Genomic DNA, 21,490 nt, shown 5'->3' with positions numbered 1-21,490 from the left:
AGAGATCAAATTCTTGGAAGAAATATGAGGAAGGCAGATGTTGTTTATTTTGCTCCATTTCCCCTTTCCTCCCGCCCAGCTCTCAGGAACCTGAGGGCTTTCCTGCTGTTACGTGCTCCCTGAGCTCTGCTCAGATCTGAACCCCGTTCCCACCTCTTCTAGCATCATGAAGGGTGCTGTAGGAAAAATTACCTTAGACAACGGTGAAATTGTAAGTGATTTTTACATTTTATTAGTGGAGAGGTCATGCTTTAGGCATATTTTGCTGTGGTTCTCAGAAGTGTTTGCATATTAACCGGGGGCAACTCAATTTAATGGCCCTTTACTGAAGCCGGGTCCAAGCCCTGCAGTACCAGTTGCAGCCCCTGCTCCACCTCAGGCCCGCCCCCAGGTGCCTGCTCAGAGATACAGACAAATAGATGAATTAAATAAACTCTGTAGTGGAGCAGGTACATTATAAAGCAGTTGCGAGAAGAAGGAAAAATTAAGTATAGTTGATAACAACGGGGAGGGGGGGAGGTTGGAATTAATCATGCAAGTGAAATTTCAGACATCAGTGATAAAACTGCTACCAAGAAGCTAAACCCTGTTGTCATATAGAAACATTTTACAAACAAAACAGGAACTTCAAAACCACTTTGCCTGTTTTCACCCTTTGCCCAAGGTACACCAAAGTCAGCCTCTCTCTCTCTTCACACATCCCTTATCAGAGAGTGTATTTGCGCCATTACCACCCAATTTAATAGTAGTAAGCCTTTATATTTCTATGTTACCGTTTACAAAGCTCTTTCATCTACATCATCACATGTGATCCTGATAGCAGCTCTTTGTGGTAAAAACTTTTTAAATATCTAAACCTCAGAGAAATTCCCCAAGATAATGCCCCTAGTAAGCAGATGACAGAGTTACTTAGTCTATGCGAGTGTTCTTTCCATAAGAGAACAATGAAACCATATCCTTTATATAACATCTTACAAATAGAAAATCATACTTGGGTCTGAATGGAGAAAAGAATAAGCTGCACATTTTCCAGCTTTCTTGTTTCCTTGCCTGTTCTTGTATGTTTCAGTTTACAGTCATGTTTATTTATCACATCTTGTTAACTTAATCTCTCTCTCTAAAATCACAGCTCTGTTTACATTACAGAAATAGTCTGTGGAATTAATATATGCACAGAAAAAAAGCACTTGAATTTTATTTTAAAATCTGTTTCTAGAGGTCTTTCTGCGCACAGATAATGTACTAGATCACTTGACTTGACTAACTTAATGACATACTATTGAGATTATAACTGGACAAATTCCTTCAAATAAAATGATTTGAATTTGTTTTTATTCACTAAGGTACGGATGTTGCCCCTCCCCACATACATACGGAATAATAACATGATAGAATTTAAAGTATACTAGAGATTAGACAGCCAACTAGTCTTGAACTGTCAGTTAACAGAAACTGGAGCTCAGAGAAGTTGTTAACAGCTACTTTAGTGGCAGAAACTTCCCTAGATTGGCTAACACTGATGGGGAGGAAAACGTGGGTCACCATGTAGCCAACTTTCTATTTTTCACCCAGCTATGAATATTATGTGCTTGTTATAATAATCCTCGCTCAAACAACATTAAGAATTATTATCAGTTAAAATGGTAAAAATAATAAAAATAAGGGCTTTGGGGAGATAATTCTCCATGGCATTTCTACACATCTTGTGATCAAATTTCCAAGATTGTTCCCATAGCAAAAAGCTTTGGAAGCTAGCAACAGTGTCTGCCTACAGGTCAAAGAACAGATTTGTTTGCTGACCAGGAGAGTAGAGATGAGCTGATTCCCTCTTCTTCCGGGAGACATTCCAGATAATAAAGATAATACCTTTCTTTGGAGGAGAGAGGAGGCTGACTTGCCAGTAACCCCTATGTAAGGTCAGGATATCCTCATCTGAGAGCTCCTCAGTTGTGACCCAGATGCATGGTGTGTGAGCAATATTTACCTGGGCCCACCCCTGCTTCTTTTCTTCAGTATTATAAAATAAATTATAATATTTTTTCATATTATTATAAACTCTTTATAAACATACTTTCATTAGCTGTATATATTTCCTAATTTGCACACACTTTATTATTGCTCATCTCTGTAATTTCTTCCTGATTTTCTTGTTACAGGTACACTTTAATATCTTTGTTCTTAAATTTTTTCTGTATTTTGTATGATTTTAGTAGGACAGATATCTAGACATGAGATCATGGAGTCAAAGGCTTTTACTGTTTTTTGAGATTCTTGTTTCATGTTACCAAAATACTTTCCAAAAAGTTTGAACCAATGTATGTTCCCACTCACCATGTCACAATGTGTTTTCATAACCATTTATCTTTCACTTCTTCCCCATCACTCATCAAGATAGCTATTCTGAACTTCCCACACTTCCTTAAATTCTTCCAGCCTTTCTATACATTTTTCCTTCTACACAGAATGCTGTTGACATATACAACTATCTCAGCTTACATGTTATTTTCTCAGAGAATTCTTCCCTGACTCCCAAACTGCCATGCATTACCATTACCATTGATACTTTGCTTTGTGATACTTATCCACATGTAACTGGGTAATACTTTTATTCCTGGCTTGAATTTAAACTCCAGGAAAGCAGTAATCTCATTTGACATGTTCTTCACTGAATCCTGGTGCCAGAACAGAGCTTGACACAGTAAACAATTAATAAATGCTTCCTGAATCAATTAATCTTTTTCAAAATTCATGATAATCTAGTGAGGTTTCAAGGGAAGAATCACAGGGACAATTTGAATTGATCTCAGGATCACTAAGTAAGTTAGTGGCACAGATATAATTACAACCCAGCTTTCCTGGCTTCTAGCAGATACTTTTTCGAATATAATCAATGCTTTGGGAAATTTTTGAATATTTTTATCATTAAAAATAGCATATCTTCATGCAAACTGAGATCTCAGTTAGAGGTAATCATAGAGATTTCTCTGTATTATTTTCTCTGTAGCGATATATCATAATACCTCTGAATTAATTATTTCACCATCAACGGATTCAAATCAGGAATTACAACCATAGAAAAAACAATTGTTTTCCTGATTTTCTAGGGAGCTGGAACTTAACATTGAACTTAACACTATACAGGAAATGAGATTATACTTTCTTTTTGACTTTGAGACATGTCATTTGAATCATGTGCAGATGAGCTTTTTTCATTAGCTCTTGCAATTGTGCAGCAGGTCTGCTGCCTACAACCTAAGTTTTTCAAAGAAAAATCAATAAAGAAATCCAAACATGGGACAATAACTCCCATTTATTCCTATTTATTCAGGTTCAAAGCAACTAAAAAGTTCAAATTGTGGTAATAGGTCTGTATCCTTTTATAAGGATATGCAAATGGTGAGTTGATATGAGAAATTTATTTTTTAAAGCAGCTCTCAGCATGTGCCACATTGTGGTATAATGGTATAACGGAACCAGCAAGTTCAAGATGCCACTCAACCTGTGTCATAGAACCACAAAAGAGGAAGCGATCCTTGTAGTAATGACCATCAGGAGCAGCCAGGCTGCAGGTTCAGGTAGCCCTCTGTTCTCTAGAGGACTTCAGGACTTTCAACTCCAGGTTTCTGATCAGTTTCCCAAAGAGCTGGGATCTTTGCCCTGAATCCAAGAAATAGGACACCCATTTGGTTGGCATGTGGTCCTGGAAGTAGAAGCCAAAGTTCCGAGGCTGATCATAAAATGTCAAAAACTGGATGGGAGCCCAATTTCTAGGAATCCCAGCCCTTCCTTCAAAGCAGCTAGAATAATCCTCCTTCTCATTAGCATGTGAAATAACCGAGCCCATAAAAACTAACAACTTCCACCCCTCATGACCTCTCTCCCTTCTGAGTGAGACGGACCACACTCAGTCCATGGGGTGTGTAACCGCTTTTACTTGAAACTGAACACCAACCTCCATGCCTCCTGGTGTCTCACTCGCTCGCCTTCCGAGATGGCCCAAACTTTTTCTATGGAGCGCGCATCTACTCTTTCTCGTGCCTTCTGAGACTGCCTGCACTCTGTCTATGGAGTATGTGGCTCTCTGAGTCAATCTACTTTTACTTAACTGTGGCTCGCTCTTGAATTCTTTCCTGCATGAAGCCAAGGACTCACACTTGGCAGAGTGTGTCCCAGGGACTCCACCAAGACATGGGACACAGCCCTCCTCCCACCCTACACTTTTCTGTATAAAAAGCATACAATTTTGAAAGTGATTTAAAAAATGTAAAACAAACAAAACGATAAAATTCATATGGAGTGGGAGAAATGTCTGAGAGGAGCTGAGAAAAACGTGAAAAAGAATAGGAAGCGAACTTGCTTTTTAAAGTCAATCAGTAAAAAAAGGAAAATACTCCAGGATTTTTAAGAACTGAATATATTCAAATTTGGTGTTTAGAGAGAAAATAAGGTTTATTGGTACTATTGCCTAAATAAGAAGACCTATACGACGATACCATGTGCAAAAATAGACCTTAGATGCTTCACAGATACAAAGTTTAGATTATTTAGATCTTTCAACCAATTTTAAATGACTTAAAGTATTTAAGTTTACAACAATTTAAAAGATTTAAAACCAGTCAGGGCAAAAAGGAAGTCTGCAGGGAGCTTACAGGACTGGGGGGCCGGGGTGGGAACAGGGCGGTCTTTGACTTGGCTGGCAGAAGTGCTATTTGCTAGGGCCATTCTGGACACTTAATCTTGCAGTATCTCTTTGACCCAGCAATGAGTTTCTGTCACTTTTCTATAGAAATAAAAGGAGCTGTAGGAAGGATAGATATTCAAAAATTCTTACTGCAATATTGTTTGCAATGGTAAAAAATAATGTTAACATACCTGGAAACAACCCAAACGCCCATTTAGGAATAGTTAAATAGATTTGTTACATGCCCTGAGTACCATTTAAAAAAAACAAAATTCAGTCAAGTAAATTTGACGATCTAATTGGCTTTATTCAAGGATGCATGAATCTGGCAGCTTCCCATCTAGTAAACAGAAGAGGGCTCTTGGGAGTGGTACAAAATGGAAGGCTATAAATTTATAGCAAGGAGGTTGGGAGAAGGAAGTCATTTGCAAAAGAAAGGGAAGGGTTTTTTGGGGCCAAGACCTCTACTTTTTGCAGGGAGAGAAGGCACTGGCAAGGATTTTGCAGATTGCCTCTTCTCCCTCTGGAAAGGAGGATGGAGAGGGCCCATATGATAGATTACCTCATTACTGCTAACCAGAAAATTCCAAACAGGTTGATTAAGATTACATTTTTGGGGAAGTTCAAAACTGCAATTAGGTTAGGTATTAAATCTAGGCTTGGTATCATGGGCTTTTAACACTAGTGATGCTATTTTGGACCTGTGTTTTTCTTTTTAGCAGTACCATGCAGCTCTTTTCCTTAAATGAATTCAATTTCTTGATGTAAAGGAAGCATTGCAATGTATTTTTAAGAATGAAAGAATTATATTAGGAATGAAATCAGGCTGAGGGGACTGAAAGAAAGAATGAAAATCAGGTTGAGGAGAAATGTACAGAGTATGTTCCCACTTCGTGACAATAAACCCCAAAGTCCACACACACGGAGCACGTCTGTAGTCCTTACACTGTGGCAGCATCACTCTAAGCATTTCACATATTAACTGGGTCAAAACTTCACTAACAACCTTCTGAGGTAGGTACTGTTATTAACTCAGTTTTACTAATGAGGAAACAGAGTCAGAGAAGACAAATAGCATTTCTAAGGTCACACAGGTGCCAGGATTCAGACCGTGGCATTCCAGATCTAGAACCTGTGTCCTTGTTATGTGCCCTGCTTCTTAAACATGTTTGCAAATGGCTGGGTGAGTTTAGTAAAACATTTGGAAAGATACACACCAGGGAGTGAACACAGGTTGCCTTGCTTGGCAGGGTGTGGATAGGAAAGAAAAGGGGAGGTAGGGTAAAAAAAATCTGTAGCACAATGGCAAAAGATACTTAGTGTCTTATTGAATTTTATGGTATCATCATATAATAAAAACATAAATATAGTTAAGTGGAAGTGAGAAAATAAAGGAGTTGGAACAAGTGAAAATGATATTTGAGGACTTTTTCCTCAGAGTTCTGTTTCCTTAATTGTATCTGAACTAAAGTTATCTATTTATGTATTTAACTATCTATCTGTTTCTTTTTTTCCTTTTTTTATTGAAGTATAGGAAGTTTACAATGTTGTGTCAATTTCTGGTGTACGGCATAATGTTTCAGTCATACATACACATACATATACTCCTTTTCAGATTCTTTTTCATTACAGGTTACTAGAAGATATTGAATATAGTTCCTGTGCTGTACAGAAGAAACCAGTGTTTACTTATTTTTAAATCATAAGGATACTAAATGTTGTTTTAAAAACAAGAGAAACCCATTAATCAGCTTGATCCTGTCAACTTAAATAATAAGTAATAATATATAATGTCCTTATTTTCAACTAATTAAAATGAAATATTTTATATGTTCCCATGCCATTACCTGGGTAAGTAATCTGATTCTTGGAAAAGGAATGGATTTTCTCAACTTGGAGAAACTGATAGTCTTGACCTTTAAATTAGTCACCATGTTTTGCTCTCTTCATGCCAAGAATCTATAGTTTGCTATTTTAGAATTTACCTCGTTTGATTTCGTGTTTCCCTTTCAGCAATGACCTATGGAAAGAAGGGAAGTCAAACTCAACTGCAATACTCTGAAAATAAAATGCAAAGGCACGGTCTAGCCTTCCTGTTGTCCAACATGAGTTTCTAACTTGACTTCCTGATAGCAAGTCAAACATTTACGAAGTAGTTCTGGGTCAACTTCTACAACTTCCAAACTCAACCACACAGGCACATTAACTTAAAATTCCAGATGTTGCTGGGGCTTGCAAGCTGGTCCTTTATACTAATTGAATATCTCTGTAAGTGAGCTGTATGCCATGAGAAGTACAGAATTCATCACCTGGTGACACAACGGGTTTGCCCCCTAAAAATCTGCTTCCAATAAACTTGATTCTTAACGTTGGAGAGTAAGTTCAATCAACATTTAATATTTATTGAGCACCTACGGCGTCCTGGTGATACAGTGGTGAACAAGACAGACAAGGCCCAAAAGTCATGGAGGTTAGGTTCCAGTGGAGCAGATACATAATAAACAAGAAGGGGCAATAATTATAGGCATTTAAAATTGTTATATAGAAATAAACAGAGTAATAAAATGAATAGATGGAGAGGAGAGGGCCACTTCAGACAGCATGGCCAGAGGAGGCCTTCCCGAGGAGGCAAAATACTTATCAGTGAGAATTTCACACAGTGAGAATGAGCAATCATGTGAAGAACTAGGCAAATTATTTCAGGCAGAGAGGCTAGCTAAGTGCAAAGGAATGGAAACGGAAGGAAATAGTGTTTGAGGATCAAGAGACGGCAAGGGAGCAACGGGAGGGAGGAAGGGATAGGTCGGGCAGATCATGCAGGGTCTTGTAGAATTTTACTCAAAGATGACACAAACGTAACCTACTGAGAAGTATTCCGCTTGTCAATATTGGGAGTACCTTGAGGTGGTTAACATTTAAGTAAAAAATTATGGTGGTGAGCGTAGACTCAGTGTGATAATTGGGCAGATGGGGGGTCGCGGGGGAAGGAAGAGTCAAGGATGACATTTAGGATCCTGGTATTGACACTAAATTCAAGAAAAAGTAGATGAAATGAGAAGGTAATTTTCACTGGCCAGTGAGAAACGATCGCTTATTGGACCAGAGTGGTGTGGGTGGAAAGGAACAAAGTGGAGACAGTCATCGTTTCTTGGCTCTTGCTGTGTGGTGAGTCAGGAAAAGAAGACGCTTCTGCAAATTTTTCATTTCAAAAATGTGGTTTATTTAACAGAAGGAAACAGAGAAGTGAGAGCGGGATCAAATAGAGACTGTCTCAGTAATTCCCAGTTCCACAGCTGCCTCAGCATGCATCTTCTGTGGAAACTGTCTTCCTCTTAATTTTATATCTGACTCTATCAAGAAGCAGATGATTCCATTCTAACACTCTAACTTAAAACCAGAAGTCTTTCATTGGTTATCAGATCTATACTCACTAGCAGTTTGACCACAGAAAAGCCACTTATCTTTTCTGAGCCTCAGTTTTCCTATCTGTAAAATGGGAGTGATACTATCTGGGTGATGAGCATCACATTGAAATATATGAATGTACTGTGCAAATGATGATAAGCTATTCAAACAGAAAGTGTAACTGTTATTTTTCTAACTTCATCAGCTCACAGTCCATCAAATTCAAGGATGTCCTCTCTCTATTTCTGTATCCTAACTAAAGTAACCTAGAATATTCCCAACCCTTATATACAAAAATGATATTCGTGACTCACAATCAGAAGGGAATGTGCTTGAGTGGTTTTTCAATTCTTGGAATTCTGTTTGTGGCCATATAACAACAATCTCTGCTTGTCCCTATTCACCTTGTGACCAAAGGCACACAGTTTTCAAATGGTTGACAGTGAGAGAATCTCAGATTGCAAAATTATTCTAGTGAAGAGGTTCTCAGAATGTGGTCTAAGGAGCCAAGGGACCCATGAGACTCCTTCTGGGATTCACAGGTTCTTTCTTTTTCAATTACATATCTTTATAATGCTGGATTTTCATCATATTCCCCAACCAAAACAACATATAAGACTGATGGAGTACAGAAGCAGATAAGTCAGCACTCATCCAGTAAGCCAGGCATAGACAGTTTGCAAAACTGTAAAACAATGTTACTCTTCTCACTAATTTTTCCTTGTTTTGAAAATATAGCTATATATTTTTTAGAAGTGTTGCTTTCATTTTATTTTCACTATTAAATGGATAAGTCAATACTTAATATTTTTTTACTTTTAATTTCTAATAGAGTAAATATTTCCAGGTATAAGCCATATGAACTAAAGCTCTTTGGAGTCCCCATAATCTTTAAGAATGCAAAGTGGTCCTAAGGATAAAAAATTTGAGAAATATTGGCAGAGTGCAACCAGCCAACCCAGGCAGCGTTACTAAGTAACCCTCTGATCTTTCCGAGAAGGGTAAGCTCTCATCAGCTGAATTTTCATGTACAGAAAACTAAGTACTTACTCCTTCTGCCTGTCTTCCTGTTTATCTTCCTGCCTTCCTGTCTTTCTGTCATAAATTTTATTGAGAGGATGAGTGAGTAAATATTGGCCAGCTCTGATGAAAGCTTTGAGGTACAAAAATAATATAGACATGCTGTCAAGGAGCACCGGACTCCAGTGGAAAAGGCCATCAATTAAACTATGACAATGAACACAGGAACATGAGGTCACAGAAGAGAGAGCTTTGGCATCTGCCTAGGAGATGAGAAGGACAGGAACAGAGTATGCTACTTGGGACATCAGAGGACCTGAACAAACGGTCCAGCCTTCTTTTTACACCTGTGGATCAAGGTCTTATTTCAGACCGAAGCATCCCACTTAGCCACTGTGGAGGTGCACTGCTCCCATTTCTGTTCAAGAGAGAGCCTGTCCTAGGAGTGCAGTTTGCTGACAGACTCCCGCTGTCGTGACTTCAGGAACCACCTCAGCCAAGGCCAACGATGAAGTGCCAGTCCCAGACTGCGGGGCCCGAAAAGCTCCTGTATGGGTGTCATTGCACCAGAGTCCTCTCCTGGGCTGGCTGACACTCTCAGAGATGTATTCCTGAGTCTCTTTCTCTCTGATACTCCTCCTTTCTTTTCAGAGATCAGAACTGCGCTGCAGTCAGGTTTTCCCGTCCTATTCCTCTTCTCTCTCCACTTTCTCTTCCACGGGCATTACTCCCTAATCAATTCTCTGAACCTCAGCTTTGTCTCCAATAAAACAGAAATTAGGTAGTATGTTTCTCATGCAATTGTGTAATAATTAAATGAGACAATATATGTGAATTACCTTGGTAAAATATAAAGTCCTAAATAAGTGAAATTATTATGGTTGTTACCAATGACAAAATATATATAAAACCAAAGAGCATTCTACAGTGATATGCCAAGTTTTTTCTCTATTTCTATGATCCTTTTTGTTTTGATATGCATTCCAGAACAGCGGCTTTCAAACTTATTCACAAGGTAGGAAATATGGAAACCCTGATGCCCTTTGCCAAATCCATGAATCGTAGATATATTTATGTCTATCATACTATTCCTTCATTCAACAAATACATGAGAACTTATTGTGTGCCAGAAATTATTCAGGGTGCTAGGATTACAATGGAGAACAGGATTTGGAACCTGCTGTCTAATTACTAAGGATGGTTTTCTAATAGGAAATATACACAATAATAAATGTAGTCAGTTCTCTACAGACTCTGTATTAACCCATTTAGTCTTCTCAAAACCAGACCAAGTAGTCACGGGGGTACAATTATACACATGTCACAGATCAGAAAACCAAGGCACAAAAAGAAGTAAAATAACTTCCTCAAGATCATGGCAGAGCCATGCCTCAAATTCAGGCAGTGTGACTCAAGCCTTTGTTGTTCATCTCTAAGCCAGTGATTCTCAAACTGTAGCTGTGTTAAGATCCCCCTGAAGGGAATTGTTAAAACACGGATTGCTGGGACTTACCCAGACATTTTCTGATTCAATAGGTATGGGGTAGAGGCCAGGAATTCCATGCCAGTCCTGTTGGTCCTAGGACCACAGGTTGAGAACTACTGCTAAGCAATGCTGCTTCTCTATAAACCTACTTTAACGATCTGAGCCTCGCACCAAACTCTGGCTTGCATATGAACTTTCATTTCATATCATTTTAAGATATACCAAACTTCAGGAGTGCTACTTCCAGATAAATCAACAGGAATGTACTTTGTGCTGCTTGGAACTTAACCAAAAGCTGTCTAGCATTAACAACGGAGGTATGATATTTAAATGACCATCTGATAAGGCAACTGTGATATTCATCAAGCTATTATTATCTCTGGATCTCCATTTCCCAATAGTAAAATGAATCCATTAGATTAAGAGGTATTTGAGTCATAACTCACTGAAATAATTTCTGTTCTCCAAAAAAAGGGTACCTGGCAATTTTATTGTGATTCTACAATTTTACACAGAGACAGAAAGTGCAAGTATCTGAATGTCTCATTCTATTTTTCAGTACATTCATACCTGAGCATTTTAGATAACGAAATATTTGTGTTTGTATTAGAGCTTTATTTAAAATTTCTTTTTTCTCAATATTTATACCTTCTTTTTCTTATTTCTTCACGGTTTGATCCACGAGGGGATTTTTTCCCCCCATTTTTATTTTATTTTTTGAAATATCTTTTTATTTGCCCTTTGTATTATTTGGTATTTTCTTTTTCTTTGTAAGTGTGTAAGTAGCTCATACATGAATTTCATTTCAAAATAGTAAAATGTCTATATTTGTTATAAAAATAAAATTTGGGGTCTGATCAATTTCAGAATCACTAATTAATTTTTCTCCCTGCTAATGGAAAGAGGGCTAACATTTTATATTGAGGGAGAGTAGTTTGGGAATTATTAGATGAGTGGAAATAAACCAAATTAAAATTCAAGGTACCTGAGATTTAGTCCCTAATCTCAGTAACTGGCAATGTGGCATTCATCAAGTTATTATCTCTGGGTCTTCACTTCCCAATAGTAAAATGAATCCATTAGATTAAGAGGTCTCCAAGATTCTTTTCTATTTGGTCATTGAATAAAGATATGTTTTCAAATTTCTTCACAATCAAGTGTGCTACTTTGATTACACCATTAAAGAAATATCCAACTTGACTGTTCAATACTTCAACATTGATGATCTAGTAAAAATTTTAATGTTTTACAACCAATGACACACTCTCCCAGAGATTAGGAACACAATGTTACTCTGTCAGTGTATCTTTAAATGTAAGTGTTAGCCTAATTATATGCCGTCAGCTTTTCATCCTAAGGGCAACAAAACCCAGAAGTAGGGTGTTGGCCCTACCCTTGCCTTTGCGGTCTGTGACTACATTAGAGAGCATTTTCACTTCTGAGCTCTCAAGGGCAACTCCTTCTGCCAAATGGAAACTGGCTTTCAGGCCTTGAAACCAAGCTAAGGTTATTAAGTGCATTTATTTTTAACAACCCAGGACACTTACTGAGTGTTTTCAAGCCAGAATCTAGGGAGACAAAGGTGAATAATGTGGACTTGCTCCCTTTGAATGCTTATAATCTGGCGGAAAAAGTGAACATACAAGTATTTATTTGTAACCAGTGTGATGAGGGCAAAAATGCCCTAGAGGCCAGGGACATAGCAAAGTCTGTCCTGTTCATGACTTGTCCTTCATGCTGCACAGAGCCTGATGTCTAAAAGGCTCTGTGCACGAAAGGAGCCCCAACTTCCAACAGCCAGGAAGACCAGGGGAGCTGTCACAGAAAAGGGTGATATTTAAACTGAGCAAGGAGGTACCTGGATATAGTGCTACCTAATAATTCCTGGCGATCAGACTGGCACCCTGGAACCTGCTCATAAGATCAGCTTTCTCCCACCAGCTCCCTTCCTCACCCTGGCAAGTTACTTCCTCTCTCTGGGCCTCCCGCTTTTCAGCTGTAAAACAAGAGCTTTAGCTTGGATGTATCCGCGCGCGTGCGCAAATAAATCCCATAAGGTTAGCAAGGGGGGGGGGATCCCTAATTCACAAAAACTTAAAGTTTGCACTACAGCAGAATCTTCCTGTGGATAACAGGCAAACAACAACAGGAAACCGACAAAACCCAACAACAAAAAAAAAGGGAGTGAAAGTTTTGGAAAACGAAAGAGCAGTTCTCAAACACTTGGGGTGGCTGAGGGTCACACGGAAAACCGTTCTAAGAAAAAAAAGGTTAACCAAGTCGGTGAGGACTAAGTGCGGAAGACAAGCAAGTAAAAGAAAATACTCGTTAGCTCGCTCCCTCTCTGAACCTTCTCCTCATCTTCTGTCCTCCTCACCCCCACCCCCCCCTCCCCTCCCCCACCTCCCTTCTCTTGGTCTCAGTCCCTCTCTGACCTTTGGTTCTGTCTCTCTCTCTCCGTTACTTCTATAGGAGAGCAGTTTGGGCGCGCGCGGACCAGCTGTGGCTCTTCAGTCCTTTCGGGAGACATTGGTAATTAATTGAACCCGGCGCTGGGCTCTCGGGGCAGCGGTCCGGCTGCCGCCAGGTGAGGGGCGCGCGCTCCCGGGCCCCCACCTGAGGGGCGGAGCCACTCCCGGGAGCTCAGCCCCGCGCCGCCCCGGGACCCCGCCCTCTCCGGGTCTCGGGTTTCCGGCCCCTCTGACTATTTTAAGGCGCGCGCGCGCGGCTGCGGTGGCTTGTGTCCCTCCCGGCTGAGCTCCGGCTCTTGACCCTCCCCCGCCTCTCGTCCGGGCCCTGCCGGCATGGGTTCCCGGCCGCACTCGCTGCTCGCCGCCCTCCTCGTGCTCCTCTGCGGTGCGGGCACCGTGCACTGCGATACTCCTGCCAACTGCACCTACCCTGACCTGCTGGGCACCTGGGTCTTCCAGGTGGGCTCTAGCGGTTCCCAGCGCGACGTCAACTGCACGGTTATGGGTAAGCCGCCTGCCCTCTGGGACCCGCTCCCTTCCCTTGCCTGTCTGGGGTGCCTTCCCTTTGGTCCCTCAGCCCTTCTTCCTGCAACGACCCCCCTAGGCGCTGGCTGGGACGTCCTGGCTGGACTTGGATCCCTCGGTGCCCTCTCCCGCTCCAGGGCAGCGAGGTCAAAGTGGAGCTGCTGAGAACTTCTAACTTCACATGGCCTGGGTTATTCCCGGGGCCTCAAGACTCTTTGCAAGAACTTTATTACTCCTTGACTTTTGTGGGTTTTTTTTTTGGTTGTTGTTGTTGTTGTTTGCTTTGTTTGGTTTGGAAGAGAGTTGAGACCGAGTAATCTTATTATCTCCCCGTCCAATCTTCAGTTTTTTATTGTGCCAGTGAAAAATGAGCTCCAAGACTGTCGAGAATATAGCAGTTAAAGTTTTCCTCTCTTGTTAGGTTGTGGGAAAGAGTCCGTATGCCCAGCGATTTTGATTTGGACATGTGTTGATGCTGCTAGTCTAAGAAACTTCTGGTACCACCCCACAGTTTCATGTATTGCAGGGAGATAGTATATAAAAGTGGGTTTTTTTTTTTTTGTAATAACTTTTTAGTCAGTAGTTATATTTTGAAAAGGTCAGCGCCAAAAGCTGTGCCTAGCTCATGGAAAGCTCTCAATAAATATCTAGTGTCTGAACACCCTGGGACATTCCATATGCCCTCAGGTAACATGGTTATCCCAAAGACAAAGAATTTTGTGAAGGGAGAAGAAAAAACACACAATCTCAGGTCAGGAGAGTCATTCTTGTTCTGCCCAAACCCTATCACCCTGTGGCTTGTGCAGAATGAGTGAAGCACTCAACTGCTATTTGCTTATTAACAGAACAGAGATTGCCAGGTCGTTTGTTACTAAAATAGACGTCTTCAGCTGTCCAACTCCAGATAACTATGTGGCATTCCAGAGTCCTGGGCATTATAATCACATGGAATCTCCTATTTCAGAGCATTAATCTAAAACAGGGAAACATTGTCCAAAATGTGGAAACCTCCAGATGGACACAACAGAACCTTTTTCAGGCAGCCTTTGCCTATAAGGTCCACACTTTGGACCTTAATCTAAACATTGAAGATACCCACAGATCTGAGTCCCCATTTTCTGAAGGTTAAAAGTTTAGTTCCTATCAGCACAAGTTAGCTATCTCTAGGATAGAAACCTCAAGTTTTGCGGAATACTTTCGAAGGATTCGGATTCTGAGGTTCTGAACTGTAGAGCCATTTAGGAGAAAGATACTCCTTTTCTTCTCTGAAGAGATCATTTCCTTTGTTTTTTGGGGGGAGGTGGTTATTAAACTATTTATTTATTTATTTTGATGGAGGTACTAGAGATTGAACCCAGGACCTCATGCAAGCTAAGTACTCTGTACCACTTAGCTATACCCCTCCCCCGCTTTGTTCTTATGAATTGATAGTAGGTCTTTTTGTTTTTCTAGTCCACTTTTTGACTACCATTTTGCGCTCTGTCCATTTTTGCCTGTCATTTTCAACATCCTCCATTTCTCCTTTTCAGTAGAAAAACTTCTCCAGTGTTTGCTGTGGGAAGGTATAGTGGCTGTACTTTTTGGAGTCTCTCTGCCTGCTGAGCTACTTGACATATCTTTTGAGACTTCGCTTCACATCTTGCCTGAGACCCCTGTGAGATTACACGGAGGGAGGCAACAAAACGAGGACTCCAATATCTTCACAAGCCAGGTCTGCCCAAGTTGGGTAGCACGAAAGGAAACCAGCTTAAGAATAGTGGAACTTACAGAGGAGACTTTTGCTCCCATTGAAGTCCAAATAATTTTCCTTTGTTATGCATTTTTTTTTCCTAGGACCACCGGAAAAAAAAGTAGTGGTGCACCTTAAGAAGTTGGATACAGCATATGATGACTTTGGGAATTCTGGCCATTTCACCATCATTTACAATCAAGGCTTTGAGATTGTATTGAATGACTACAAGTGGTTTGCCTTTTTTAAGGTTAGTTTTGTTGGAATATGCATTCAAATTTTCACTGATGTGATATCTGAAGCCTTTTCTAATAAAGAAAAGTATTTTAATTTTAGATTAAGAAGATGACCAGAATGGATACCATTTTTCCCAAGAGAAAATAGGTGGTGTAATTTTGCCACTTTATTTAAAATTATGACTTTGGTAGGTTTAAAAAAAAACCACATACCTGATCTACATTTGAGTGTGTACAATCAGTCTGTGTTTAAATTTGTTAAGTATGACTCAATTTTTAATTTATTTTCTTTATTACTACAACTTTATTTCTAAAATGTTGCCTTAGTCATTTGACTTTATACTGAATCTGTAGGAAAGATTGGGATTTTATAAATTTTTTTTCTTGAGGTTAAAAAATATATATATATGTTATAGTATTAGCATGCTTCTTAGCTGTGTGAAATTGACCTGAATGACTCACTGAAGTACTGTAATGTGCTAAATCCATTCATGTAAATAACTTGTTTGACTAAACTAAGATAGAGAGATAGCATAGAGTTACTCCTTGGGCTAAAGTAAAAGTAGCCCAGCCAGCCCAACGTGTTTCCTCCTCTCACCAGGGAAGAGCTGTTATCCACTCTTGTAGTCTAACACATTGCTTCCAATTGCAGGCACAGTCTAGGATAAAGTAGTTGGGCACACACGGCAATCTATCCGAGGTGTCCTTCCCAGAAGTCCTTCTGAAGTTGGAACTTTTCCTGTTAGCAGAATATTACATGGTTTAACTAAGCTGAATCCACAAGCTGGAGACTAGTTGTTCCTAATTATAAATAGAGTATAAATAAACAAACATAGACTTTTTAATGGGATAGGATCTGTAGCCTTTAAAACATCTGGTAAGAGTTGGCGAATTATAGAGATTTTGTGGGAAGGCAGAGGACTGGGTGTGTTAAAGATGATGAAAGATGAAGCACCAAGAAAAGACTAACTTCTAAATTTATTGTGATTTCTCAATGGATGTGATTTCTCGTGGGTTGTGACTTAATCACTAACTAGGATATGGTGTTAGCATTTGAGCCAACGAAATTTCTTAGAATATTATCTCCCAATACTTTTTTTTTTCACTATGAGAACCCGTTTTAATATGAAAAAAGAGACAGGACAAAGTTGTCTCCCCTCGTCTGGATTGGCTGGTCTGATATTCAACCAGTGGGAATCAGTCTATCTCTTCTGGCTGTTGAGGGACCAGCAGTTCATTTTATTAGTTGAAGCCCATGCTTGACCAGTTATTAAACATTTTTTATTATCACCCCTGGATACCATGTATTTTTAAAAATCATGACAGTATCTATATGATTTTTTAAATTGTAGGTAAATGTGGTTCCATCTGAATGTCATTCTTGGTCTGCACATTGATGAGCGTAGGGCTTTGCAGACCCCTTGTAGGTGCTCTGTTATTGACTGCTTATGGAATTTATGCTCAGGGGAAGAGATATTCAAGAATAGTTGTTATTATGTACCCTCTTGTCCTCCCTCAGCCTTCCTTTCTCCCTTCCTTTTTTCTCTCCTCTCCCTTCTTCTTTTGCTTGATACAAAATAGGTACTTAATCGATATTTGTTTAGAAAGTGAAAATGAAGTAGAATTCAGTTGAGAAATAGGTTGGATAAATTACTTAAGTATAAGTTAGGGCACAGTATATAAATGGCTGAGTAAATAGTTTTACCCATTTGGCTAGAAGATGTTTCATTCTTCACTTCTGTAGAATTGGAGAAATGGGTGGTGAAACTTCTAACATCACTGTTAATTACCTGAGACATAATCAGAAATAGGCAAGGGCAGTTCCTCTCTGTTAATATTTTTCCATCATGTTTGTCTGCTCCTAGCTTAAATAGAAGTCCAGAGATGGTGGGGACAGAGGGAACAATTGGTGACTGACGGAGGAATTGGGACGCTTCTTTGTGTAAGTTGACCCTTGAACAACTCAAGATTTGAACTGCACAGACCCACTCATAGATTTTCTTTTCAGTTGTAAATAGTTCAGTACTACACAATCCAAAGTTGGTTGAATCCATAGATGTGGATCCACAGTTGGTTGGTTCCTCAGATGTGGAACCCTGCATATGGAGAGTTAACTATAAATTATAGATGGGTTTTCAATTACTTAGAGGGTCAGTGCCCCAAACCCTGAGTTGTTCATTTGTTCAAGGGTCAGCTCTATTTCTCTTTAAAAGCCACAGTGTAAGCAGATTCGGTTTTTATCCATAGCCTCAGAACATTAGTTGCAGGTCAATAGAAAACCACTCTCTAAAGCCAAATAAAGTTATAAATGTTCTCAGCCATAAGTAGGACAGGTCCATCTGTACCCTGTTCAAGGGTAGAATCCTACCTAATCATATGCTTCTGGACATTATTCTCTCCTTAGGAATAAAAGTAGGAAGAGTGTTCTTCTGCTACTGTTTTCAATATATTTTTAAAAGTGTCCATCTGAGGTTTTAAAATTTTCTTAAAGTAATCAAGTAGTTTCAGCTATACATGTTTTGCAGAGTGGTAAAATGCCATGTTCTTTTAGCAAGTCCAACTGAAAAAGTAGTGGGGAGCAGCCGAGTTTAACAAATTTAAGAAAAATGATACAGTGGAGTTGACTTTGTGTAATAGGACAGTCAAGCACTTTTGGTGTGACACTTGTGGTAAAATCTGGCAAGATTTTTATGTTAAGTGTCAAGATATTTCCTACAGCGGTGCTGGGGAAAACATCTTGGGCGTGTAACTCAAGAAAGTGCAAGTATTTAATGAACAAAACATGTGAGATTTTTTTTCCCTACAGATTTAGAAAGTATCTTTTAAATGAAAATTGACTTATTTTTAAAAAAGAAAAACTATCAAACCGTAAGCAGTATTTACTATTCACGTGTAAGTGTCTCATGTAAACTTCAACATAATTTACTGGACCTACTGCTATTGCAGAAATATGCGACAAGCTTTTGCCATTTAGACCCTCCGTTGTTATTCTGCTTATCAATTGGAGTTCCGTATCTCTCCCATGACTCATACCCTACCCTACCACTTGTTTCCTTTTGCCCTCTTCAGATATGCTTTCTTGAGATTGTTTCTTAGGGTTGTTCCTTGCTAGAGTTTGCTGAGCAGGTGAAACATGCAAGGTTTTCTAATAGGCTCCTGCTCCACCTTCTGTTCCCCCAGATCAGCCTGCAGCTCAACAGATCAGACAGCCTCCACAGCATTCCCCCTGCCTTCCAACTTGAAGCCATTGTAATAACCACTCTCAGTGCCAGGAACTCGCTTGATTCTCCTTATTCAGGCCTCACCTGGAAAACAACAGAATTTTCCATGATTTCAGGTTCCTAAATCTGTTTTTCCCTTGGTTTTAATTGCATAAGAAATTGACAGTGGAGTGGGGATGATCTGTCTTTTTTTTTTTTTTTTTTGTACATATGACTTCAACCTAGACAAAAGTTTGGAAGGAAATCTTGACACTGAAAGTTTTTGCATAGGTTGAGTTAGGTTTATATTTTTAAGAGGCACTTTTTTTCTACTCAACTTCCTGCAGACATTCAGTTATCAGAATACTTCATGAGGGTTACAAACTCAAATGAGTTTACAGCTCACCCAGGCAGATACCTAATAAGCATTTGAATCAACTTCATGTGAAACAGTAAGGAGTAATTCGACCTATCTCAGGATGGACTTTCTTAGAGACATTCAAATTCAATTTTCCTTTGAAACAATGTGCAGTCCAAGGTAAAAGACAGTACTATCTGCAGGCCATTTTCTAAGACTATCGAGTTTTAATAGCAATACTGTTTGGTTATAATTGGCACACTCCAGCAAATTTGCACCCTTTAAAATTACCTGCAGATGAAAAACAGCCAACCTCTTATATAAAAACACACAAAGTAACAAAGCAATATAAAAGATGTCTAATTATGGCTAACTTTAAGTGATGGATGGGTAGATGGTTATTTTTTTCTTTATGTTTCTTATGTATTGTTCTTTTTTTTTTTTTTTATCATGAGCATGTACAAAACTCCTCTACCCCATCCGCCACCAGATTGCCAAGGAAGGAAGTGGGATGAAACAAACCCAGCTCCGGAACAATACCCTCAAGTTGAATAGGCTTTCTAACTTTTCATTGTTTCTCATTTCACTTTCTCTGAGGCTGTAAAAGGCAGCAGTAGAGAATGAACTCGGGTTTTATTTTGAAGACTAAGCTACTCGAGGGTTGAAGAAGATGCATAGAAGGGAAACCAGACTCATTATGGCTGAAAATTTATTTGGTGATTGTCAAGCAGACTTCACTGATTTCTAACTGAGTTCTTGTTTGGAACCTACCAGTCTTAACAGAGCACTACCATGAGTGAGTGTTAGAGCAAGTTGGTACTCAGAACAAGAACAGTATGTTGGGAAGTCCATAACAGAAGATTTATTTGCCCATTTTGTGTGCTAGCGACTTGTAAACTTCAAATTTGTCCCAACAGCCAGAAATGTCAATCATGTGTTTCTACAAAAAGGATCTGGGAATCTTGTACCGTTTTTCCACTGTGCCTTCTGGGCTCATTTTAAAGATGTAACAATTTAACATATAGAATATCTGTTATGGGGATAGATTTACTTGTTTTAATATAGATTCAGTACACCAAGATGAGGATTTTTGTCTTTCTGTTTGTTTTTTTTTTTAATAACTTGATGTTTCCTTTTAAAGTGTTTAAAGTGAGGAAAAGAATCTGAAGTTGAGCACTTACCGCATGCCTTGCTATTTGTTTTCTTTCTTGATGATGCTTCATCGCAGCGTAATGACTCAGTTTTCCATTGTAAACTCTTCATAGGATGTCACTGATTTTATCAGTCAGTTTTTCATGCAGCTGGGAACTGTGGGGATATATGATTTGCCACATCTGAGGAACAAACTGGGTGAGCTCCATTGAAATCTCTTTAACTTTCTCATTAAAAGCAAGCATCCCTCCTCCCTGGTGGTTTATGCAAATTATGTTTGTTTATTCCTGAGGGAGAGGAGGATGGAAAGATTATGGTTTTCTTGTAGATTTCTTGCTTAAGCCTGCGTATTTGCTGTTCCTCCCTGCCTGGACTCCTTTCCCTTGAGCATGTTCTGCTTGCACATGTCCAGTTAGCTCTCCCATGCATGAACCTGAAAAGATAGAGGCCCAGCTCAGGGAAGTTTGGCCTCAAGTTCAGTTCACATCCTTGAAGTAGCTATGCTGCCAGAGGTAGCTCATTCTTTTCCCAAAAAGACTCGAGAGGGAGCCATGTGAGGCCATGGCATTTTAGTTCTGTCTTCCAGTAGAGAACGTGGCTCTTCCAGAGAAATTAACATACCTGTCACTCATCCCAATAAGCCATCATCTATCTTTGTTTAAACTGGTTCCTTCTCAGAACAGACTGTTGACCAGGGAGAAGGGATCTTTCCCCACTCTCTCAGGATAGATGTTTAAATCATTGCTCTCACTGGAGCCATAAATTTAGATGTCTAAAATTTTGATGGAAAAGTGGGTGATTAGAGAGTAAAGTCGATAGGGATGTACGTAACCTCCCTTGCATTTCACATAACAATTTTTCCCCTTTCCCTTCCTCTTTTACTTAGCTCTTAAGTAAGGAAGTGAGATATGAAAAAAGGAACTTGGGACAAGTGCTGAAAGCACCATAGCCTGATCCTACATCAGCATTTTTCAAATTGTTCAATGGACCACCAGTGGTCCGCACATCTGCCAGGAAGGAACTTCTCATAAGTTATATCATTTCATCTTGTTAAGTTTTAAAGGTGTTAGGCAACTGCTAACCACAGATCAAAGTGAAAATTAGAGCTGCAACTTAATAGGCTGTTTTTTTCTGATTTTATTTCTGGCAGTTGAATAAGTGTAGATTGCATTAGTTTCTTTTCAGGATATTTCAGACTCTTTAATCTACTGCATGGTTGTAGCTGAG

The 21,490-nt window shown here is 39.5% G+C and overlaps 1 protein-coding gene and 1 long non-coding RNA gene across 10 annotated transcripts in view; one reads left to right on the top strand and one right to left on the bottom strand.

Annotated features, from left to right (window-relative positions):
- The window catches only part of LOC106730635, a 125,442-nt gene extending 112,292 nt beyond the window's left edge, over window positions 1-13,150 (bottom strand). For all 8 annotated transcript variants that reach the window (XR_004323250.1, XR_004323246.1, XR_004323244.1 and 5 more), the window contains exon 1: window positions 13,028-13,150. This is a non-coding gene — a long non-coding RNA (uncharacterized LOC106730635). The remainder of the gene's footprint in view (window positions 1-13,027) is intronic.
- A 59-nt stretch (window positions 13,151-13,209) lies between these two features.
- The window catches only part of CTSC (cathepsin C), a 33,823-nt gene continuing 25,542 nt past the window's right edge, over window positions 13,210-21,490 (top strand). The window contains exons 1-3 of one of the 2 annotated variants that reach the window (XM_032488854.1): window positions 13,210-13,568; window positions 15,422-15,567; window positions 20,377-20,461. In XM_032488854.1, coding sequence (XP_032344745.1) covers window positions 13,397-13,568; window positions 15,422-15,567; window positions 20,377-20,461 — 403 coding nt within the window. In that variant the 5' untranslated portion in view covers window positions 13,210-13,396. The remainder of the gene's footprint in view (window positions 13,569-15,421; window positions 15,568-20,376; window positions 20,462-21,490) is intronic. The other variant, XM_006192405.3, reaches the window with a different exon arrangement.

Source organism: Camelus ferus, chromosome 10 (genome assembly GCF_009834535.1).
Source record: "Camelus ferus isolate YT-003-E chromosome 10, BCGSAC_Cfer_1.0, whole genome shotgun sequence".
In the NCBI taxonomy this organism is placed as follows: Eukaryota; Metazoa; Chordata; class Mammalia; order Artiodactyla; family Camelidae; genus Camelus; species Camelus ferus.
The sequence above is the reverse complement of the archived record's forward strand: the minus strand, read 5'-3'. Positions and strand labels throughout refer to the sequence as shown.